The 21,853-nt window shown below is 38.6% G+C and overlaps 1 protein-coding gene across 1 annotated transcript; it reads right to left on the bottom strand.

The window, feature by feature from the left end:
• Positions 1-3,923: 3,923 nt before the first annotated feature.
• LOC128520522 (galactose-specific lectin nattectin-like) lies at positions 3,924-14,130 on the bottom strand. Its single transcript, XM_053494795.1, has 7 exons — positions 14,112-14,130; positions 13,930-14,010; positions 13,798-13,857; positions 7,751-7,845; positions 5,032-5,166; positions 4,097-4,217; positions 3,924-3,994 (listed from the first exon to the last, which is right to left on the bottom strand). Exons 1-7 carry the CDS (start codon positions 14,128-14,130, stop codon positions 3,924-3,926), a joined length of 582 nt encoding a protein of 193 aa, XP_053350770.1.
• Between the last annotated feature and the right edge of the window lie 7,723 nt (positions 14,131-21,853).

The raw sequence follows: 21,853 nt of genomic DNA on the forward strand, positions 1-21,853 counted from the left end.
GAATGGTTATGTCCATGGTTGTGCAATCCACATATTAAAAGTGACTTGTGCAGTGCAAATATCCTTAAAGTGACTTGTGAAGGAGTGATTTGATGTGATTTGATTTGATGACCACGAAGTGTAGTTGTGCAGTGGCCAATAGTGTAAACAAATGTCCAGAATGCCCAGTGTGTGTGTAAAAACCATATGTGTGGGTCAGTACTGTGTGGTGGTGTGATTGTGATTGAGAGACCGTATTGCCTGCGGGAAGAAGCTCCTCCTCAGTCTCTCTGTGTTGGCCTTCAGGGAGCGGAATCGCTTTCCTGACCTCAACAGAGAGAACAGTCCATTGTTGGGATGGCTGAGGTCCTTCACTATCTTCCTGGCCTTAGTCCAGCACCGCCTGCTGTAGATTGAGTGCAGGTCAGGGAGCTCTGTGCGGATGGTGCGCTCAGCTGATCGCACCACCCTCTATAGAGCTCGTCTGTCCTGCATGGTGCTGTTCCCGAACCAGGTTTAGATGTTTCCCATCAGGATGCTCTCTATGGTGCAGGAGTAAAAGTTCCTGAGCACCTTGGAGGGCAGTCTAAAGTCTCTCAAGCGTCTGAGGTGGTAGAGACGCTGTCTGGCCTTTTTCACCACAGTGTTGATGTGACAGGACCATGACAGGTCCTGCGTGATGTGAACACCGAGGTATTTGAAGCTGTCCACTCTCTCCACTGGGCTCTCGTTGATGACGGGGGTCTGGTAGTTCCTCTCCCGCTTGGTGCTGAAGTCCACTACCAACTCCTTTGTCTTACTGACGTTTAGAAGGAGGTTGTTCCTCTGGCACCAGTTCTCCAAATTCCTAATCTCCTTTAGGTAGGCCGTCTCGTTGTTATCAGAGATCAGGCCCACCACAACGGTGTCTTCAGCAAACTTAATGATGGTGGTGGAGCTGGTAGTGGCCACACAGTCATATGTATAAACCAAATAAAATTATTCCGTTTGTATTTTCCATTTGTAAACTAGCATAAAAATCATGGGTTGTTTATCGAGAGAGTAAAAACAATACAAGGCATGTTATGATAAGGAAACTTTCCATCTCTTCTATTTGAGTGATTAAAAAACGGTAACAATGTCAATTTTGGAATCCGCAGAAGCTCAGTGGTCCGAACACAACGTAATAATCTTTGTATGATAAAAAAGACTTGTGGCAGGAATCCACACGAAGCGCTTCAGTTTCAAATAATCATTCAACGCTGAACACAAACAGCAAAAAAGCATGATAATAATAACCATAATAATAATAATAATAATCATGCTTTTTTTGCTATTTGTTTCCAGCATTGAATACTTATTTGATGCGTTATTTGGCTGAAATAAAGCTGCTCACATCGGGCACTTCCACTTTTAAAAATGCAGTGTTTATTCAGCAAGTATATATTTGTGCTCTATTGTTTTTCTGTGGTACCGATTTTACATTTTGTTTCCTTTGCAATTGTCGCCCCTATTATGACTGAAACAAAGCTGCTCGTATCGGCAGCGAGATGAAAAGTGCCAAGTGAAAGCATGTACCAAAAACAGCAGTTACATTTCAATTATAAAATACTCTGATTACAAACAACACAGCACGATGCATGTCTTTGAATGGCTGAAATGTGGTTGTAAATAAGCCTTTTAGTGAAAGTAAAATGTTCGCGTGAACCCACGACGCACGTGTGCGCTCTTTCACTTGACGAGTTTTGACCAAAAGGCAGATGAACGTGCGCGCCATTCATCCCCAGAAAAACACAAATCAAATTTATACTCGCTAAATAAGCGCTGTGCAAAACGCACACCAATGTGAGACACTTTATTTCAGTCATAATATAGTAACATATTTTTGCTGTGTAGTGGACCGCACACAGCCCCTCGCAGGTGAACCTTTCTCTGAATAGGTATTATGCCATCTCATGTCATTTCCGCAGCAGTGTATATGCCAATAATTCACGTTTCATATGAATGACATAATTTGAAATTTGTTTATATATAAAAGCAGACATTTCGCTTTCTATTATTATCTATTTTTTCACGTCTGTGAGACGAGTATACACGGAGTTTTGATTCATTTTCCGGGGGGTTCAAGTTCACAGATCAGGAATAGAGCTGTATCCCTGTTTGCTTTCATTATTTAACTAAATCATAACGTTTTGTCGTCATTGTGAGTGGACTTAAATTAAAGTAGAGTCTTATAAAGGCTATCTAAAATATTAATCAGAGTTTTCTGGCTACGCGAGTGTTACACATGATAAAATAAAAGGCTCACTGTGTTAACATTTACTTTGCTTAAATTTGATGCAAATAAGAAACGGCTATATTTAATATAAATTCTCAATTTGTACTGTAATTTTAGTACTGTGATTGTAAATTCGTTTAATGTTTCAATTGTATTTTATATTCATTTTAGGTAATAAATCTACTACAAATTAAAAAATTTATAAAACATAGAAAAAGAAACAAAATATAAGATGACAAAAAATGCGTAGCTTTTCTAATTATACATGATAAAATCTAAAGGCTCACTGTGTTAACGTTTACGTTGCTTAAATTCGATCCTAATAGGATTTAATCTAATTTAAATTTTACATTTGTAGGGTAATTTTAGTACTGTGATTATGAATTTGTTTAATTACAATGTTTCACTTGATTTTATCCGCTACTACATGAAGCTCTAAAGGAACTGCAGCTCATTAATCCTTGAAAGAATGAACTAAGGCCTGAGGCGTCAGTCTATAGTTATATAGCGCCACTCAGCTGTAAAAGCCAGCGAACACACAAACCCAAATGCTGTCACCTTGAGGCGCGCGTGTGTGTGTACAGCGCGCGTGTTCTATTTATTATAACACACGTTATCTCCACGTGCTACATCCTGCCACTCTGCCCACCGCCGACTGTATCTGTGTGCGCATGCTTGTATGCGACAGCATATCCCCCCTTCTCTCGCCTTCACACGCACACCACTCCTCCTCTTGCTTTCCCACACCCCTCCTTCTCTTTTCTTTACGCACACACACACACACACACACACACACACACACACACACACACACACACAGGTTAATTTTTTTATTTTTACTTTACAGCAGTGATTCTGTTAATGTCCGCTCAGCGAGTGTGATTAGAGATGTTCCTTGTTAATTTTTCCAATAAGGCAGCGTTTCCGTTAGTGTGTGTGTGAAACTCAAATAAGAGAGGGGGAAGGGTTACTATGGAAGACGAGAAGAGGAAGAGGGAAGGGTCTTCCTCCTCTCCTCTTACCTTAGCTTTACACACACACACACACACACACACACACACACACACACACACTGTGCCTGCGCACACAAAAGAAAACACTTATTTGTCTGGATTTATTTTTACTATTTTTATTTTTTAAAAGTAAAGTGCAGGTCAATTTTTAATTTTTACTTTATATTTTGTATCAATTATTTTATGTATTTAATTTTTGGCTGTGGAACGAATAATTTAAGCTTCCATCATTTCTTATGGTACAATTTGCTTTGATTTATGAGTGCCCCCTTTTGGATTGAATTATGCTCACAATCCGAGGTTCCATTGTTCCTCTGTCTTTTGCTGGTAATAAACAGAGACCTTTGTGACAGACCAAGTGCGTGCTTGCCTGTGTCTCTCCCGGCCCTAATAAGCTTATTGAAGCACAGCGGACAGACTGAACCACTCGTTTATTCAACTAAGTCATTTTTAAACTTAACAGAGATGAAGTAAAAAGTGCTGTAAGTTGCTACAAGTATTGATGGAGAACAAGCCTTAAAACATAAACAAATATGATAGTTAATTATTTCACAAACACAAATATTTTACTGTCATTTATTTTATTTTATTTATTTTTTTTAGCTTTTTAATTAGATAAAATTATGTTAAAATTTTACAACAATGTGTTGTAACAAGGGAAAAAAAATCCAACATTATTGTGTTATCTTGACACAAACAAAGGCATAGCGATTATTACATGAAATGTCGTTCCAGTCCATATCAGCTGCAGAAAAGAAAATATAATTTTTGAATGAGAAACAAAAGCTAGAAAATCTAGACTCTAAACAAAATACAATGCACATATAAACTTTCCAGATTTACTTACGGGTGATGGGACTAGGCCAGTTCATATGCACACACAACTCATTTGGTACATTACTTGGTTCACCAGGATTCCACTTGGTAAAAGTAATGTGCGTGGCATCAGACCAGGACCAGTAAAATACCTAAAAAGATGAACAGTAGAAAGTCATCATTTAATTTGGGATACATTGCACATGAGTAAAAACGTACAAAACCACTCATATTTCTCAACAGAACAACTAGGGTTTTGGTTATTAAATTATTTCAGTGTAAATTATACAACAGTTAGTTTTGATCATGTAATCTGATTGGACAAGACACATTCCATGAGTACTGATATAGAGCATAACACCACTGAAAAAAATTACTATATCTGCTAGTTGAATACCTTAAACATTGGTTCTGCAAATAAAGTAGTATAATAAGGGCTTGGCTTTGTTCTGCTATAAATACAGTGTCTTACACAAGATTTATTATTATTATTATTATTATTATTATTATTGATCTTTTTTAAATAGATTTAAGAGATACCTTGCAAATCTTCAACCTTTGTAGATTTACAGTAAATTTTAAAGAACAACAGATGCACCACTTAAATAAAAAATAATGAAGATTGTATTTTTAACAATTGAATATATTTTTGAACAGCAATTTAGTAGGGTGAATATTTTTTCATTTTATTTTAAATGCTTGAATTACATTTTCAGTCGAAATATACAACCACAATAAATTGCAGTGTCTAAAATTTTAAGCAGTATAAATGCTGTAAAAAAAATCATTCGAATTTTTGTGACAAGTTTTTTTTTCAGTTCATGTGATTCAGTATGCCTTTTTGCTGTGAGAAATTTTGGCAGTGTTATACTTCCATATTAATCAGTCACTATACAACTCTTTAGATTCTCTGCTGTTGACTACTGTATGTGACTGAGATGAAGAAGATTTTGATACTTAACTTACCTTCTCACTTCTAGAAAGACCAATCCATGTTGGATTCCCACGAGGGTCTTGAGCATGAATGAAAGACTTGGCATGCCAATATTCTTCCTCACTGTGTATTGAGATCAAGTGTGCCCCAAGATTCAGGCAATGTTTCTAGAAAAGAAAAAGAGCTTTGGCATAATTGCATGGTGATTAACTGCATTTAGTACACAGAATTTTGCATATTACTTTATAAAAGCAGAGCCTCCCTGGAAATGTACTTCTCTTCATTCATTCATATTTAATAAGAGTTTTAAAAAACATCAGTTTTACAGTGAACCCAGAACCTGTCCTGGGAGCTTTGAGGATGAAACCCACTCTGGATGGTCCCACTCTGGATGGGACCAAGTCTATCTTAGAAAAAAAAAAGAAAACATTTACTTTTACACCCCTTGGGACAATTTAGTGTAGCCACTAAAAGTCACATTTTTAGAAAGCGGGAGTAAACAGTAACCCAAGCTCAGGATCAAAGCTGAACACTCATACGTTGGTGGATTTCCACGCTAGGGTTTACAATCACTTGTTCCACACACTCCTGTGTCCTTGATCAGGAGTTGGAAAAGGATTTGGGATTCAGATATGTGTTGGATGCTAGTTAGCTCTGTATCTCGCCTTAGGCATAAACAAATCAACACAAATTGTTCAGAGGCAATTTGGACGGATTAAGAAGCAATTGTGAGACAACATGACATAATCAGATGTGTTTTGTTGCTGAAAGTGCTTCTGTAATTAGTTTTGAATGAGGTCAGTGGCGGCTGCTCTAAGACCACAAGGGAAGCTTCCTCTACTATGTCAGAAAATAAATGCTCATATATGCACTGTCATATTTATATTGGTTTTAATAAAAGTGCGCTAGAACGCGTTCAACTTTATGCTAGTTTGTTCAGAATCAGATATTTATTGTAGATTGTTTAACGCGATTTTCTTGTTATACATTTCCGTGCAGCACAGCGCGTTAAACCCCCCTGAAGCCCAGCTTCACTGGAGCTCTAAACCGTCTAATTGATGTGACTTCCTTACTTGGCTGTCAGTAGCTGGCATTCAGGGGGCATGATGAGATTAGGGAATCAGCAAATAAGGGGAATTACAGGGAATTTACAGGAACATAAGCTAAATATTGCCATGCCCAACTGTCTGTCATTGTTAGATATGTGAATAGTGCAGATAAAATTCAAGAGTGCTTCACTGGATTTTTGGATGTGTCAGGGGGTCGAGATGCTCAGTCTGTGTTTGAAGTTTTAAACGAGAACATGCAGGGCTACAGTTTTAGAGAAAAACTTGTGGCACAAACCTACAAAACCTACTGTCTTTGCTTCATCTCTCAATGGCCTACAGGCCAAAGTTAAAGTAATAGCCCCTAGTGCAGTGTTTCTGCATTGCTATGCACACAGACTGAACCTGGTGTTGTCCCAGGGTGCTAAATGCTTGCCTGATTCAAGAATATTTTTTGCGTCTCTCTCTGGGTTCACCACATTTTTTTCAAAGTCAAAAAAAGGATGTCTTTTCTTGAGTCTGCAGGGTCTTCAAGACTGCCCAGAAACGCTTCTACTTGATGGAATTTCGCATCACGTATAGTGAGCACTGTGGCAAACAATTATGATGGCCTCCTGAGACTTTTGACAAGATTTCCCAGAATGAGAGCATGGATGATGACACATTAGATGCTGAACTAATATTCTCTGAGACAGATGTCTTTGATATTGTCCAGCAAAGGGCTATGGATGTTCTTTACTGCAAAAAAAGAATTGGGTCTCTCCTTGCTTTTGTCAAGGAGAAGAGGTCAGAGGAGGCTTATCAAGCAGTTTATTCAAAAGCAGCAATTCTCACATCAGACCCTCGAGATGAACATATTAGAAAGCGCCGTCTGTCACAATTACAGGATCCCCAGGGCCGCTACAGAAATTTGTACATGGCCATCCTAGACAATCGCATGGAGCAGATTTCTCAGCGTTTTTTATTTTTTCAAATTTTAAAAGCATGAGCTTCTTAGAATTAGTCAATCCAGGGAACTTTGATGAAATGAGACAAGTGTTTCCAGAGGAGGCATTCGAAAGTGTGCTGAAAAGTTATGGCCATTTCTTTGACTCAGGGAGACTGAGATCTGAACTTCAAGTACTATATTTCAAGCATGACTTACAGGGGAGCAGGGGTAAGCTGTGTGATTTCTTGGTGTTTTTTTAAAGACATGGAGTTGGATAGTGCAATGCCTCAGCTATACAATCTGTTGTCGTTAGTGGCAACAATTGGTGCTACATCAGCAGGTGTAGAGAGGAGCTTCCCCTGTTTAAAACGGGTCAAGTCATACACCCGCAACACGATGGGCCAAGATCATTTGAGCAACCTTGCTCTCCTGGCCATTAAGAGGAAACTGGTTAAGTCCCTGGAAAAGATGGGCAATTGCTATGACCGGGTCACAGACCATTATCTGCAAAAGAAACGGAGGACAGAATTTACGTACAAATAACATAATGAATTTTATGATGAAGGCCTAATATGAGCTTCCCCTGTTTGAAAAGCTAGCAGCCGCCACTGGTATGTATGTATGTATGTATGTATGTATGTATGTATGTATGTATGTATGTATGTATGTATATTTTGTGTGTGTGTGTGTGTGTGTGTGTGTGTGTGAGAGAGAGAGAGAGAGAGAGAGCATGTGTGTGTGTGTGTTTAATTTCTGCATAGTTAAAATTAACTGAACCTCAGCAGAAAGCCAGTCCATTTTCATTGCATGATATTTGAAGCAACGTCCCTTAAAGTGCAACCATCCACCTGGACATCTATGAGGATACTGTCCTACATTGGCAAAAAATAAAATAAATTAAAGGTACTGTTACCATGTAAATACAAAGCATGAAGGTTATTTTTTCATAAGGTTTGGCAAAGAATTAATCAATACTATGATTTATTCTCTACATTCTAGAAAAATAATGAGTATATCAAAACTATGGAATTACGTAATTAAGTAACAACAGTCAATTGTTACTTTAAAAAATGAAGGCCTGTAAAAACAGTATTGTCAAGTGCATTTGCAAAACCCTTTAAGCACCATGATGAAACTGTCTCTCATGAAGACCATCCCAGGAAATCAAGATCAAAACGTACCTCTGCTGCAGAGGAGAAGTTCATTTAGAGTTACCAGCCTCAGAAATCACCAATTAACAAACAGCACCTCAGATTAGAGCTGTTACGAAATAGCAGACACATCTCAAAATCAACTGTCCAAAGGAGATTATTTGCATTCATGTTTTACCATGTAGAGAGAAATTAAAATCTGGAAAAAATTCTTGTACTGATTTTGATTTGAGTACTGTACTGATTGTACTGTATTGGTTGCCATCTGGCCAAACATCTTATTTTAAACCAGATTTGAGAAGTAATTATATGGCTACAGGGGTTGTGTCACTGCAATGTCATTGTGGGATCTTATGTTCTCTGGCTTACCAGATAATTCAGCACTAACTACTGTATATTTTCCTTTTTACCACTTGGATCTAGCACAGTTTCTAAATTCTCCCCGTTTATGATTTTTTAATGATGTATGCACCTGAAATGTAATTGAAACTTAAAACAATTTAACTTAATTTTAATTAACTGAATGGCCTTATTGTAAAAAAAAAAAAAAGCTTTTTGTCACCCTTGTTAATACATTCATATACGCAAGACAAACAATGCCAGTACACTTGTACACAAAACATTTGCATATTTTTGATTGTTGCCGCTTTATCTTTTTGTTAAATTGATCATATTGCTCAAGATATAGTCATGTTAGACTCATATAGTGCAGCTACACTGCAATAGCCCATACTTTTTTGCTATGTATTTACACTATTGTACTGTAATATGATGTTTATTACACAGATAACAGATCTTCCTTTTTTTTCAAATTTAATGGTTGGTAAATTGCAGTTATTTATTTATTTATTTATTTTACTCAGATGTGTTACTATGTGGCAATTGTTGTTTAATAAATCAATTTATGTACGTTAGTGTATACAGTAGGTAGACAAAGGGAATGTCTTTTACTGCTCCGCTCATCGCGCGACAAAACAACAGCAGCCAAAATAAATAAGTTGCATTTCAAAGGAATTCGTGAAATGACTGACCAGGTGGCGCAAAGTGACATTTTCTGTTGTCTCAGTTTTAAAATATAATTAAGTCATAAAAAAGTCATACCAATATGTTATATTGAAGAAATACTAAAGTGATGGTAATTTCCACATCTGTGTATTTTATACAACAAACATGAAAAATCTGAACCAGAGCTATTGATATTTATTGTATAATAATGAGTCAAAAAAACATTGAAGTTGAACATTGAAACAAGTTCACTACTTTTATTTGTAAAAAGAATGAACTGTCATATAGCCTATCTGTTTGTATCTGTTTATTCTTATTCTTATTAAAAAATACATTCAAAGACATCAAACTTTAAATATAGAAATAACTGAAAAATCTGACTTTCAGAATAAAACATTAAAATAACTCAAAAAGGCTCTCTAAAAATACTGTGTTGTTTCTGTAAACACATCGTTGGGTGGTTTATGCTGGGTCAAAATTCTGGGTTATTTCGGGTAGTTTGTTGTGTTGCTCATGTTGGGTCATATGAGATGTAGTGAGTCATTTACATTTGGGCATTTGGCAGACGCTCTTATCCAGAGCGACTTACATTTTTTTTTTTTTTATCTCATTACACATCTGAGCAGTTGAGGGTTAAGGGCCTTGCTCAAGGGCCCAACAGTGGCAACTTGGTGGTTGGGTTCTTTAAACCTGGGATCTTCCGAACCGTAGTCCAATGCCTTAACCACTGAGCTACCCCTGGCCCTCATTTACAAATGAACACCTGGTTGGGTTATTTTGACCCAACAACTAATTTATTCTTTATTCTCTGGTTTCTCCAAAAGGCAGCCTGCGAAATGTTCAAAATATTATTGTTATTGTGTCGCAAGTGTAGTTTTAAGAGTTGTTTAGGCAAGAATGCATGTGTATCCAGCTCAAACCCTTCATTGGTTATTAAAGATTTAACTATTTAGAAAAAAATGCCCCAGCGATTTCTGAGATTTGAGCTTCAGGAAATCTCCCGGCGATCTGCGCATAACTCATGTCGGAAAGAATTTCTAAACGTTTTTTAAACGTGTGCTATTGTTCACTTATAATATTTGTTAATTTAATTTAAATGAGGTTTGGGCTCGGGATTTTGATTTGGCATCGTGATTCTCCTCTTTAACTTCCTACATAGTATAATCAGCTCAGCTGCATGCATAAAGTTAAAGAATGTATCGGGGGAAAAACAGCAAGGAGACTGACTCTGGCCATTTTACTGTAGAGACAGTATAATTCACTTTTCAAATTACAAATTTCATCGTCTAAAATTAGACGTCAAAAATCGTTTTCCATTAGTTTATATAAAAGCTGACATTTAGCTTTTTATATAAGTATATATTTTTCACGTCCATGAGGCCAGTATACACTGAGGTTCGGTTCATTGTCTGACGTGCTAAAGTTCACCGATACAGAATAGCGCACCCTGTTTACTTTTATTATTTTACAAAATCATAAAGTTTTTTTCGTCATTGTGTGGTCACTTAAATAAAAGTACAGTCTTATAAAGGCTATGTAGCTTATATAGTTTTACTATATTGAACATCAATCTGGCAAACCTTTTCTGATGCACACCCAGAGTTTCAAATTCAAATTCAAATTCAAATTTTGTTTGTCACATACACAGTCATACACAGTACGAAATGTAGTGAAATGCTTACACGACCGCCAGTGACCTTAAAAAGAGAATTGAAGCTTATAATAGTAATAAATATGAATAAAAGAAATACGATAGAAAATTTTAATAAAAAAATAAAAATAAATAAAATAAAATTTAACTAGGAAAAATAGAACTAAAAATAGAAACTGAAAATAGAAATGTGCTGTACAAATAGAAATATAATGGTGTGCAAATATGCATAGAAAAAGTGACTTTGTGCCAAGGTTATTAAAGTGACTTTGTGCAATGGTCCAGAATGTAAACGTTACCATGTCGTGTAGATGTGCGTGGAGTTGTCCATAGTGTCCATGTCTGTATAAAGATTGATTGATTGATTGTAAAAATCGTGAAAATATTGTGTTAATTCTGCATAGTGGTGTGGTTGAGAGACCTTATCGCCTGCGGGAAGAAGCTCCTCCTCAGTCTCTCTGTATTGGCCTTCAGGGAGCGTAATCGCTTCCCAGACCGCAACAGAGTGAACAGTCCATTGTTGGGGTGGCTGAGGTCCTTCACGACCTTCCTGGCCTTGGTCCAGCACCGCTTGGTGTAGATTGAGTGCAGGTCAGGGAGCTCGGTGCGGATGATGTGCTCAGCTGATCGCACCACCCTCTGTAGAGCTCGTCTGTCCTGCATGGTGCTGTTCCCGAACCACGTCGTGATGTTTCCCGTCAGGATGCTCTCTATGGTACAGGAGTAGAAATTCCTGAGCACCTTGGAGGGCAGTCTAAAGTCTCTCAAGCGTCTGAGGTGGTACAGACGCTGCCAGGCCTTTTTTACCACAGTGTTGATGTGACAGGACCATGCCAGGTCCTGCGTGATGTGAACACCGAGGTATCTGAAGCTGTCCACTCTCTCCACTGGGTTCCTGTTGATGATGGGGGTCTGGTAGTTCCTCACCTGCTTTGTACTGAAGTCCACTATCAGCTCCTTTGTCTTGCTGACGTTCAGGAGGAGATTGTTTCTCTGGCACCAGTTCTCCAGATTTCCAACCTCCTCCAGGTAGGCCGTCTCATCGTTGTTGGTGATCAGGCCCACCACGTCAGTGTCGTCAGCAAACTGAGAGTGATGGAGGCTGAGACATGTCCGCCCATCCTGACTGCCTGTGGTCTGCCAGTTAGAAAATTGGAGATCCACTGACACATGGATGAGCTGAGTCCCAGGTGCTCTAGCTTGGTGGTAAGTGTGGAGGGAATTATGGTATTAAATGCAGAGCTGTAGTCGATGAAGAGCATTTTCACATAATTCTCCCTCCGAGTGTCCAGGTGAGTGAGAGATGTATGGAGGAGATGTGAGATTGCATCGTCCGTGGAATGGTTTGGACGGTATGCAAACTGTAGTGGGTCCAGTGTGTCTGGTAGTGAAGAAATGATGAAGTCTCTGACCAGGCGTTCATAGCACTTCATCACTACTGAAGTGAGGGCTACAGGGCGATAGTCATTAAGAGAAGCAGGATGTGGTTTCTTTGGGACAGGAACAATAATGGACTCTTTGAAGCATGTGGGGATCACCGACTGAGATAAAGAGATGTTGAATATCTCAGTGAACACAGGTGCTAGCTGGTCTGCGCAGGCTCTGAGAATGCGGCCTGAGATGCCGTCTGGTCCTGCTGCTTTCCTGGTTTTCACTCTCTTAAAGGCTCTCCTCACGTCATGCTCAGTGATGATGAACGCGCTTCCGGTGCTGGCAGTGACTTCCTGTCTGCAGCCGTTAGCATTAGCATCGCTAGCGTCTTTAGCTGCAGCCTCGAAGCGAGCATAGAAAGTGTTCAGCTCGTCTGCCAGAGACACGTCTGCGTTCGTCATACGGTTGTTGGTGCTTTATAATCCGTTTCTGGCTATACGCAAGTATTACATATGATATAATCTAAAGGCTAGATATAAAGGTATACATTTACTTTGCTTAAATTCAATGCAAATAAGAAACTCCTATATTTATTACTATAATTTTAGTACTGTGAATAAAAATTCATTTAATGTTTCACTTGTATTTCATGAGGTTTTGGCAGCAGTGGTACAGTGCAATGGGGGTCATTATTTATTAAAGAAAATTATGATGATCAAAAACAGCCTACTGCATTTCATTCTTATAATAACGCAAAAACACAAGCGGGGCTGAATGACAACAACATCTGCTGACGCAGTAGCATGTCGTGACAATGTTTTAATTTTATGGTCGTTTATTTCAGTTAATAAATCTACTACAATTTTAAAGAACACAAAATATAAGATGACACAACCCTACATGCATAGATTTTCTAATTACATATAATAAAATCTAAAGGCTCACTGTGTTAAAGTTTACTTTGCTTAAATTTAAATTAATTTAAATTTAATTTTAAGATTTAATTACATTTTTATTTTACATTTGTACTGTAATTTTAGTTCTGTGATTATGAATTTGTTTAACTACAATGTTTCACCTGATTTTATCCGCAACTACTGTACATGCAGCTCTAAAGGAACTGCAGCTCATTAATCCTTTAGAGAATGAACTAAGGCCTGAGACGTCAGTCTATAGTTATATAGCGCCACTCAGCAGTAAAAGCAAACGCACAAAACCAAATGCTTTTGCCTTGAAGGGCGGCGGTAAAAGGACAATACCGCTTGTCTACCATCTGAATGCCTCGTCGTCTTTCTCCCAGGTTGATTAGTAGCTAACAATTAGTTGTCTCAATGCCATAACCAAAATTAAATCTGTCAGGGAATTTGTTTATTTGCAGAAACAAAGAGAACATTTTCCAGCAGCAATACAAGTATTTCAAAATACAATATGTATTTCAAAATACAATATGTATTTCAAAATACAATTGTGTTAGGTTCATTGTAGTTAATGTTGGTCTAACATCAGTTTATCAAAGTCATTCTACCTTTTAACAACAACCTACTAACAATGGTAATCCTACATTAAATTACATTAAATAGGCAAATACTTCTCTACGCGTTTTACGGTTAATGGAATAGTTAACATGATTTAGCACGCACACAAACCTGTTGTAGCTGATGTAACAGCATCACTTTTCAGTGAAGAGGACTGAGATCCACCCACCTCTAACAAAGACAACAAAACCATCAGCATTTATACAATATACTTATAATTCTTTTAAACAAAAAATAACATACCTTCCACTGCAATTGTGGCTGGATCACTAAACTTTGAACCCTGGTTTTCACTGGGTGCTACACAGTAGTACTCTGTCTCTCCTTTATTAGAGATAATCACAAATGACTTTTTCTACACAGTTTGTCAGCAGCAGGTTGTCTTGAACTGAAGCATATGTACCAGTTAGCAGTAGAACACTCACTGCTAACTGGTACGTACATCAAAACATATAATTATTCAAACAGTAGAAAAAACAGTGGTAATAAAATGGTTCATACTGAAGATCTTAGCGACTTTAAACATGCTACAGTCAGAGAATCAGCTATAGTGGTGTGCTTAATCAAATTACTTTTTACTAAATGTAAATCAGGTTGAGAAATGTGGGTTTAGTCAATGCCATGAGACAAAATTAATATGGCAATCAGCAAAATGTGGTGGAAGAGAAATATTGGTTTGTCTGTTTTTCAGGATTTGGAGCTCTTCAGTTCCACTAAAGGATAATGTAAATGCTACAGCTAACAAAAATAGATTAGACAAACTAGATTAGGCACGGCTGGCAAGGATGATTGAATGGGACTAAGACTTATGCCACTTTATAAAAGCAAGAAGGGAGGCTTTGCTCAGAGTCCAGTTCAAAGTCTAGAGTAACAGTATCCAGAGTTAAAGACCAGAGCCTAAATTTGTGCAGCAAACACAAAATATGTGGGTGGTATGCAGGCAGGAAGATGCCACGCGCCCCAAAAACTTCAAAGTTGATTAAACTGAATGCCGCCATTTGACCAAACAGCCTTGGCACTAGGACTGCCATGGCACTTTCATATTTGCTGAGAAACAGCTTTTGTGATCCTGCCTCTGTTTCCCGTCAGGATAAGCCACACAGGTGTTGGAAGTCACAAGGACTGATGTGCCGAGGAGACAAGTTGCTCAAGTTTAGGAATAGGAATGTTGTCCCATTCTTGTCTAATACAGTTGTTCAACTGTCTAAGGTCTTCTTTGTCGCATCTTTCTCTTAAAGGGGTCATACAGGCCTACATGCACTTTTTTAAGCTGTTTGGACTGAACTGTGTGTTAGGAGAGTGCGTACACAACCACTCTACGATGATAAAGAGCCGCCCAGTGGTTTTCTTTTCATTTATTACAATAACATCCCCCTTCTGAAATCAGGCCAATCACAAATGCCTGTCGATGTGATGCCACACCACAAGAGGCCGCTCCTACACTAGTTGATTGACACTGGTGTTTTAGCAAAGACCCGCCCCGAGTGAGAAGACGCTGTCGGCCATTGTTTTTCGCCGCTGGAGCAAAATGGCGCCTAAGCGAGTGTTGTGTACAGTTGTTGGGTGTAATAGCGAACACAGCAGTTGTCATTCACTACCTAGGGTTAGTGACCTAGGGTACCTACCTAGGGTTAGGTATCTGAGCCACTGAGGACGCAGTGGCTGAATTTAGTTTTTAAACCTAACGTCCCCGCTGATTTACCTAAATGCGTTCATGTTTGCGATAATAATTTTTCACCAGACTGCTTTATAAACGCGGGTCAATATAAAGCAGGTTTTACTAGGAAAGCGCTTCTAAAAAATGGATCTGTACTAACGCTTCGTGTTCCTGCTTCATCTTCACCAGGCTCAGTGAGTGTGATTTATTTTACTATGACTCTTTGCAGATCGCCTTTTCTAATAATCACGATGAATGCGGAGTGTAAGTTAACTTATACTCTCATAGAACATGGTTATGGCTTCTTCTCTATGTACATCCGTCTCTATATAATCCCTAATCGCCCGTTTATAATAAACAATGCATTAAGGTCATTGTCTAGTTGCAAACTGTGTACGTAGTCGGAAAACTATATTATGCTTACCTTTGTTACGTTAGATGGTTTATAACGATGTCTGTCGAAGATTAAGAAGTCATGTAAACACATCAGTAAACACATCGCGTCCGTATCTCTCTCGGTAAGTTTCTCCGCGTTTTGTTGTTGTTGCTCGCGGCAGCGCAACAGCCCGTTAATTCATGCCCATGCAGTGATGAGAGACAAATCGAGTCGATGCATGTCCATTCTTTTAATTTCTGCGTTGTCAGGCGATATTACAAACTTCCGCGTAGGTTCCGTACTTAAATCAAACCAAAAACGACTGAAGAAAACAGGCTCGGGCTCCATAATTCAGCGTTTTCCAGTTTGGACTGCATTACCCACAAAGCATTGCGTTGTGGGCAATGCTTTGTGGGTAATGCAGTCCAAAGCATTGCCGGCACTGGACTACACTTCCGTGGCTATACCCCACGTGTGTTGTGAAGACACGCCCCACAGAACTGGGGGGGGGGGGGTTTCAGCAGAGGTCATGAGCATTTAAATTAGCATGTACTCAAACAGGTTGCTGAGAACAGAGCTAGTTTTTACCAGGTAAAATTAGTGTTTTTTTTACACAATAATTTAGAATTTTTAATTAACGTATAATACAAACTTTTCATTAGGACCCTAAAGATCATATTAACATTTAATGAAAAATATGATGTGTAGGACCTTTAATGATGCGCCAAATGTTTTGTATGGGTGAAAAATCTGGACTGCAGGCTGGCCATTTCAGTACCCGGATCCTTCTCCTACACAGCCATGATGTTGTAATTGATGCAGTTTGTGGTCTGGCATTGTCATGTTGGAAAATGCAAGGTGTTTCCTGAGAAAAACGACGTCTGGATGGGAGCATATGTCGTTGTAGAACTTGAATATACCTTCCAGCATTGATGGTGCCTTTCCAGATGTGTAAGCTGCTCATGCCACATGCACTCATGCAACCCCATACCATCAGAGATGCAGGCTTCTGAACTGAGCGCTAATAACAACTTAGGTTGTCCTTGTCCTGTTTAGTCCGGATGACATGGATTAGTCTGACCACAGAACAGTTTTCCAAATTGCCACAGTCCATTTTAAATGAGCCTTGGCCCAGAAAAAATACCTGTGCTTCTAGATCATGTTTAGATACGGCTTCTTTTTTGACCCATAGAGTTTTAGCCACCAACGGCTGTGATGATTTCCATTACAGTAGCATTCCTGTATGTGATGCAGTGCCGTCTAAGGGCCTGAAGATCACGGGCATCCAGTATGGTCTTCCGGCCTTGACCCTTACGCACAGAGATTGTTCCACTTGATATTTGATGCATTTGATTAATATTATGCACTGTAGATGATGATAAATTCAAACTCTTTGCAATTTTTCTCTGAGAAACCCCTCTGATATTGCACCAATATTTTTCGCTGCAGGATTGGGGGAATTGGTGATCCTCTCCATATCTCGACTGAGAGGCTCTTTTTATACTCAATCATGTTGCCAATTGACCTAATAAGTTGCAAATTGGTCCTCCGGCTAATTCTTATATGCACATTTAACTTTTTCGGCCTCTTATTGCTACCTGTCCCAACTTTTTTGGAATGTGTAGCTCTCATGAAATCCAAAATGCGCCAAATATTTGGCATGACATTTCAAAATGTCTCACTTTCAATATTAGATATGTTATCTATATTCTACTGTATTCTGAATATATTCTACTGTATTCTGAAATATTGAAATTTGAACCTTCCACTTCACTGCATTCTGTTTTTATTTACAATTTGTACAGTTTTCCAACTTTTATGGAATCAGGTGTCATTTTGATCAACATGACTTTGGCAACTATTAATGCAGGAAACAGGAGATAGTTGTACATATTCATTTGCGTAAATGTACAAAAGCATTTGTAATTTGTTAAAATTTGATTAAGGAATTGCTTTTAAGATGTGCTCAAGTGACTAGATGATTTGAAACTTGTACAAGTTGTCTTGAGAATTTAGATTTAAGAATTGTACTAAAGTGTCTGGGAAAATTAGTAACAGCTCTTTTTGTCTTTGAACATTGAGTCATGATGTACTAAGTTAAGGCAATCAATAAATTAACAAGCAAACATAAAAAATATGCAATACTCACCTGTTAGTATGCTACAGAAGAATCCCATCAGCACTAAAAGTAGGGAGAGAAACAGAAGTAATTAGAGATTAAGTGTACAATGAATCTTAGGGAGATCTGCCGTTAATGTTCAGTATACAAGAGCAAATATTATAAGGAAATAACAGAGTTGTATAATGTGCAGTTGTTTTACTGGTTTACCATTCCAAAGTTGATTAGTAGATTATTTTAAAATAACTGCATATCCTAAAGTGTTTCATTTATTTTAAATCACAAGGAAATTTTTTTTTTTTTTGGTTAGTTTATGAACACGCCATCATTTTTTACATATAGTATTTAATGTTGTATGACCACTGCATGCCACAAACCATGAATTAGTTGTCACTAACATTGTAGCAGCTAAAACATTTACTCTTAACAGCATCTCCTTTTTTACACCTAAATATACACAAAACAACAAAAATATATAGGGGCAAAGAAGCAGAATCTGTTTTAATCTACATTTCTTTCTAAATCTATTAACATAAAGGCTTTATTATGATGGAAAAAAAAATCTGACTTTAACTGATGCCTGACTGACTGCAGAATACACACCCGGATGGACTGTTTATTGTCGCTGGAGATTTTGACCATGCCAATCTCAAGTCAGTGCTCTACCAGTATGTGGACTTTGCAATGAGAGGGGAAAACACGCTGGATCTTGTTTACACAAACATTCCCAGCGCATATCGGGCAGAGCCTCACCCCCACCTCGGCTACTCAGACCACATCTCTATTATGCTAATTACAACATACAGATCACTCGTCAGGCTTTCAAAACCGCTTCTGAAGCAGGTGAAAACATGGCCAGCAGGAGCCATCTCTGCTTTTCAGGACTGTTTTGAGAACACTGACTGGAACATGTTCAGGGAGGCTGCAACATATGGCAACATTTGTCTGCTTTCTTCGCGTTACCCCAAATAAAAGGGGGTAAAATGAATATACCGAGATGTGTGTTTCTTAGCCCCACCCCCGTGAACACAACGTATTCAAAGAAAAGCGCGCCGGCGAGAGGTTTTGCTCGGACTTTGACTTTGTTACCGTTTTTTAATCTCGCTGGAATGGAAGAGATAGAAAGTTTCCTCATCATAACATGCCTTGTGTTGTTTTTAATCACTCTATACACAACCCGTGATTTTTATGCACTTTTAGAGATGGAAAATACAAATGAAATCTTTTTTGTTTTTTCTTTTCTTTTTTCTTTTCAATATTTTATAAGAATACCAAAAAAAATATTGTGTATAGAGTGATTACAACCAATACAATTTATATTATGATAAGGAAAATCTCTATTTTTTCTATTCCAGTAACGAGGCCGGCTCTATGCAGGGGCAAGAGGGGGCAGCGCCCCTCAAATAAATGTCTTGCCCCCTTAAATCAAAATTTGGAAATGTTGAAAAAGCACATGTTAATATACTCACAAAATTAATATATTGCAAGTTGATAAAATGACCTGCGGTAGCGGAAAAATTCGCCGAAAAAGGGACACTACACAATACGGTATTCGATTTCCCTCATGTTTCCGCTGTGTGTATTCATTCACAGGCTGCAGCACACACACAGGGAAATAGGAGACTGTTGTTGTAGAGTGCATTGGAGAGAAGAGAGATGTTCATTTACTATAAAAATATATAAAACGTAATATGATCTGTTCTATAGCCCATCTGCTTTAACCTAGTTTTTTATTATTCATAAGACAACCTTTCAGTTTTGGAAATATTCTAGTTATAGTGTGTTAAGTCTTAGGTTAAATGTTTTTGAGACAATACTGTTGGAAATCACTGTTACTATAAGCAAAAGGAAAAAACAGTGCTCGAACATGATGTGTACACATGATTCTCCCTTCACATTTCTCACTGCCTCCCATATGTGCCTGTCTAGACCAGGCCGTGTCCAGTAAAACAGTAATAATATAAATTTTAGAATCTAGAATCCAGAAGATCAAATTTGCATAAATTTAAAAAGAGGCCTGATTCACTGCAGGTCTTCAGAATCCAGGTCTTAAAGTGGGGAGGGGTGCATTTCAGTTCCTCTGAATGTATAGGTGAGAACAGCTGATTCACACCTGAGGAGGGTGAATAATTTGCATTTGAATGTGGTCTGCCATTGTAAAGCACTATAGTGACACTAAAAGAACAACATCCCAGGACAAGAGCCCCAGCATAAATATTATGTAGGAGAACAAAATTCCTCCGCGCTCGGGAAAACTTTATGCCTGGGGTGTGCTGATTAGACGACGTAGTAAATTAAAGAGGAGGAGATAAACAACAATAGCCCACGTTTGGAAAAGCAGTTTTATTTAGACTATATAAAATAATCCTGCATCTATTTTTAGGCGTCACAATGACGAAAAAACTATGATTTTGTAAAATATTTAAAGTAAATGATTAGACTACGACGTAGAAAGTTAAAGATGAGGATCATGATATGTACCGGTGCGCGGCTGTGATGGGCGTGCGCCCAAATCTACTATCGCTCCTCGCTCACTCCATAGGCTCCCTAGATAGGCGGCAGGTATGTAAAGGGACGAAGTCGCCTATTTGGGCCGGCTGGCGATAATTAACGGTAGGATCTCGGACTTGCTCTGCATTATAAAAGCAAGGCGCGGAGTTTAGTCCGGAAAGTACGTGATGCGGTGGAGCAGGAAAGAGTGACAATGTGACGCGCCCCAGGGACTTGGGAATTCCGCCCTTTGATCCTCGCGCTCCCGCGGCGCCTTCACTCCGTGCAGACGCGCTGCCTCTGCGTGCTCCGTTCTGCCACTCTGCCCACCGCCACCTGTCGCCAGCTGTGTACCTGCATGCCAGCATGGCACAGCCCCCGGATATGCACGTGCACTTCACCCTTCCCCTTTCTTTCCATCCTCCCTCCTTTAATCCTTTTCTTCTCTATTTTACCCAAATAAATTATCCCTTTTCCTGTAAGACCTCGCCTCGTGTCCGTGCTTCATGGTGCCGCCCGTGCAAATAGGCTCGAACTCGTTACAGATACCAAATCAAAATCCAGAGCCCAAACCTCAATTAAATTAAATTAACAAATATTGTAAGTATCAACAATAGCCCACGTTTAGAAAACGTTTAGAAATTCTTTCCGAGGCTGCATTGGGACAGTGTTATGCGCAGAGTGCCGGGCGATGCACTGAAGCTCAAATCTCCGAAAACTACACTTGGGACACAATAACAGTACTATTTAAAACATTTTGCAGGCTGCCGAGAAACCAGAGAATAAAGAATAAACCAGTTGTTGGCTCAAAATAACCCAACCAGGAGTTCATTTGTAAATGACTCACTACATCTCATATGACCCAACATGAGCAACACAACAATGTGTTTAAAGTACCAGAAATAACCCAGAATTTTGACCCAGGTTCAGGGGCTCAGCCCCCATAGATGTTTAACACATATTTGGCTTGTTCAGAATCAGTACTCAAATGAGTCTTCTCGATCACACACTCCTTTTACCGTATAAACATTTTCTATCTACAGGTACAATCAGAGAAATGTAACCAGAAAACAGCATATAACTTTAAACTTACTTTGATTAGCAATATAAACAACACACCTATGAGGCTGGACAATGGAATAAACTGTGTGGGAGCCAATAATGTCAAACATTTATCTGTTAATTCTTTGACAATTGAAGGTTTTTCAAGTCACATGGGAGTTCTGTAGGTCTTCAAATGAGCAGCAGGTAAGAATAGAACATCTTTTTTTACTTTAATAATCATGTTATCTGTAGTTTAATTTAGTGTTTTAGCTACATAAATAAAACAGTAGGTTCTCTATTCAACCCCTTAAAATTTCATAGATACTAGGCTATTTATTCAAATGCAACCACGGGGGGCGGGGGGTGTTGTTGACCTACAGGGTGCTGGTGGAAATTGGGCTACTGTTGGTCGAAGAAGGAGAGGAGGAAGGCGTGTTCGAAAGCAGAGAGAGAAGAGGAAAGGCAAAAGTTTAGGAGTGGT

This window comes from Clarias gariepinus, chromosome 1 (genome assembly GCF_024256425.1).
Source record: "Clarias gariepinus isolate MV-2021 ecotype Netherlands chromosome 1, CGAR_prim_01v2, whole genome shotgun sequence".
NCBI lineage: Eukaryota > Metazoa > Chordata > Actinopteri > Siluriformes > Clariidae > Clarias > Clarias gariepinus.

What these genes read in the sequence shown, in the direction of transcription:
- LOC128520522 (XM_053494795.1), bottom strand. An exon ending in AGCCACAATTGCAGTGGAAG is followed by an intron (nt 13,858 to 13,929) that starts GTATGTTATTTT and finishes TGTCTTTGTTAG; the next exon opens with AGGTGGGTGGATCTCAGTCC. An exon ending in TGGACTGGCTTTCTGCTGAG is followed by an intron (nt 5,167 to 7,750) that starts GTTCAGTTAATT and finishes TTTCTTTTCTAG; the next exon opens with AAACATTGCCTGAATCTTGG.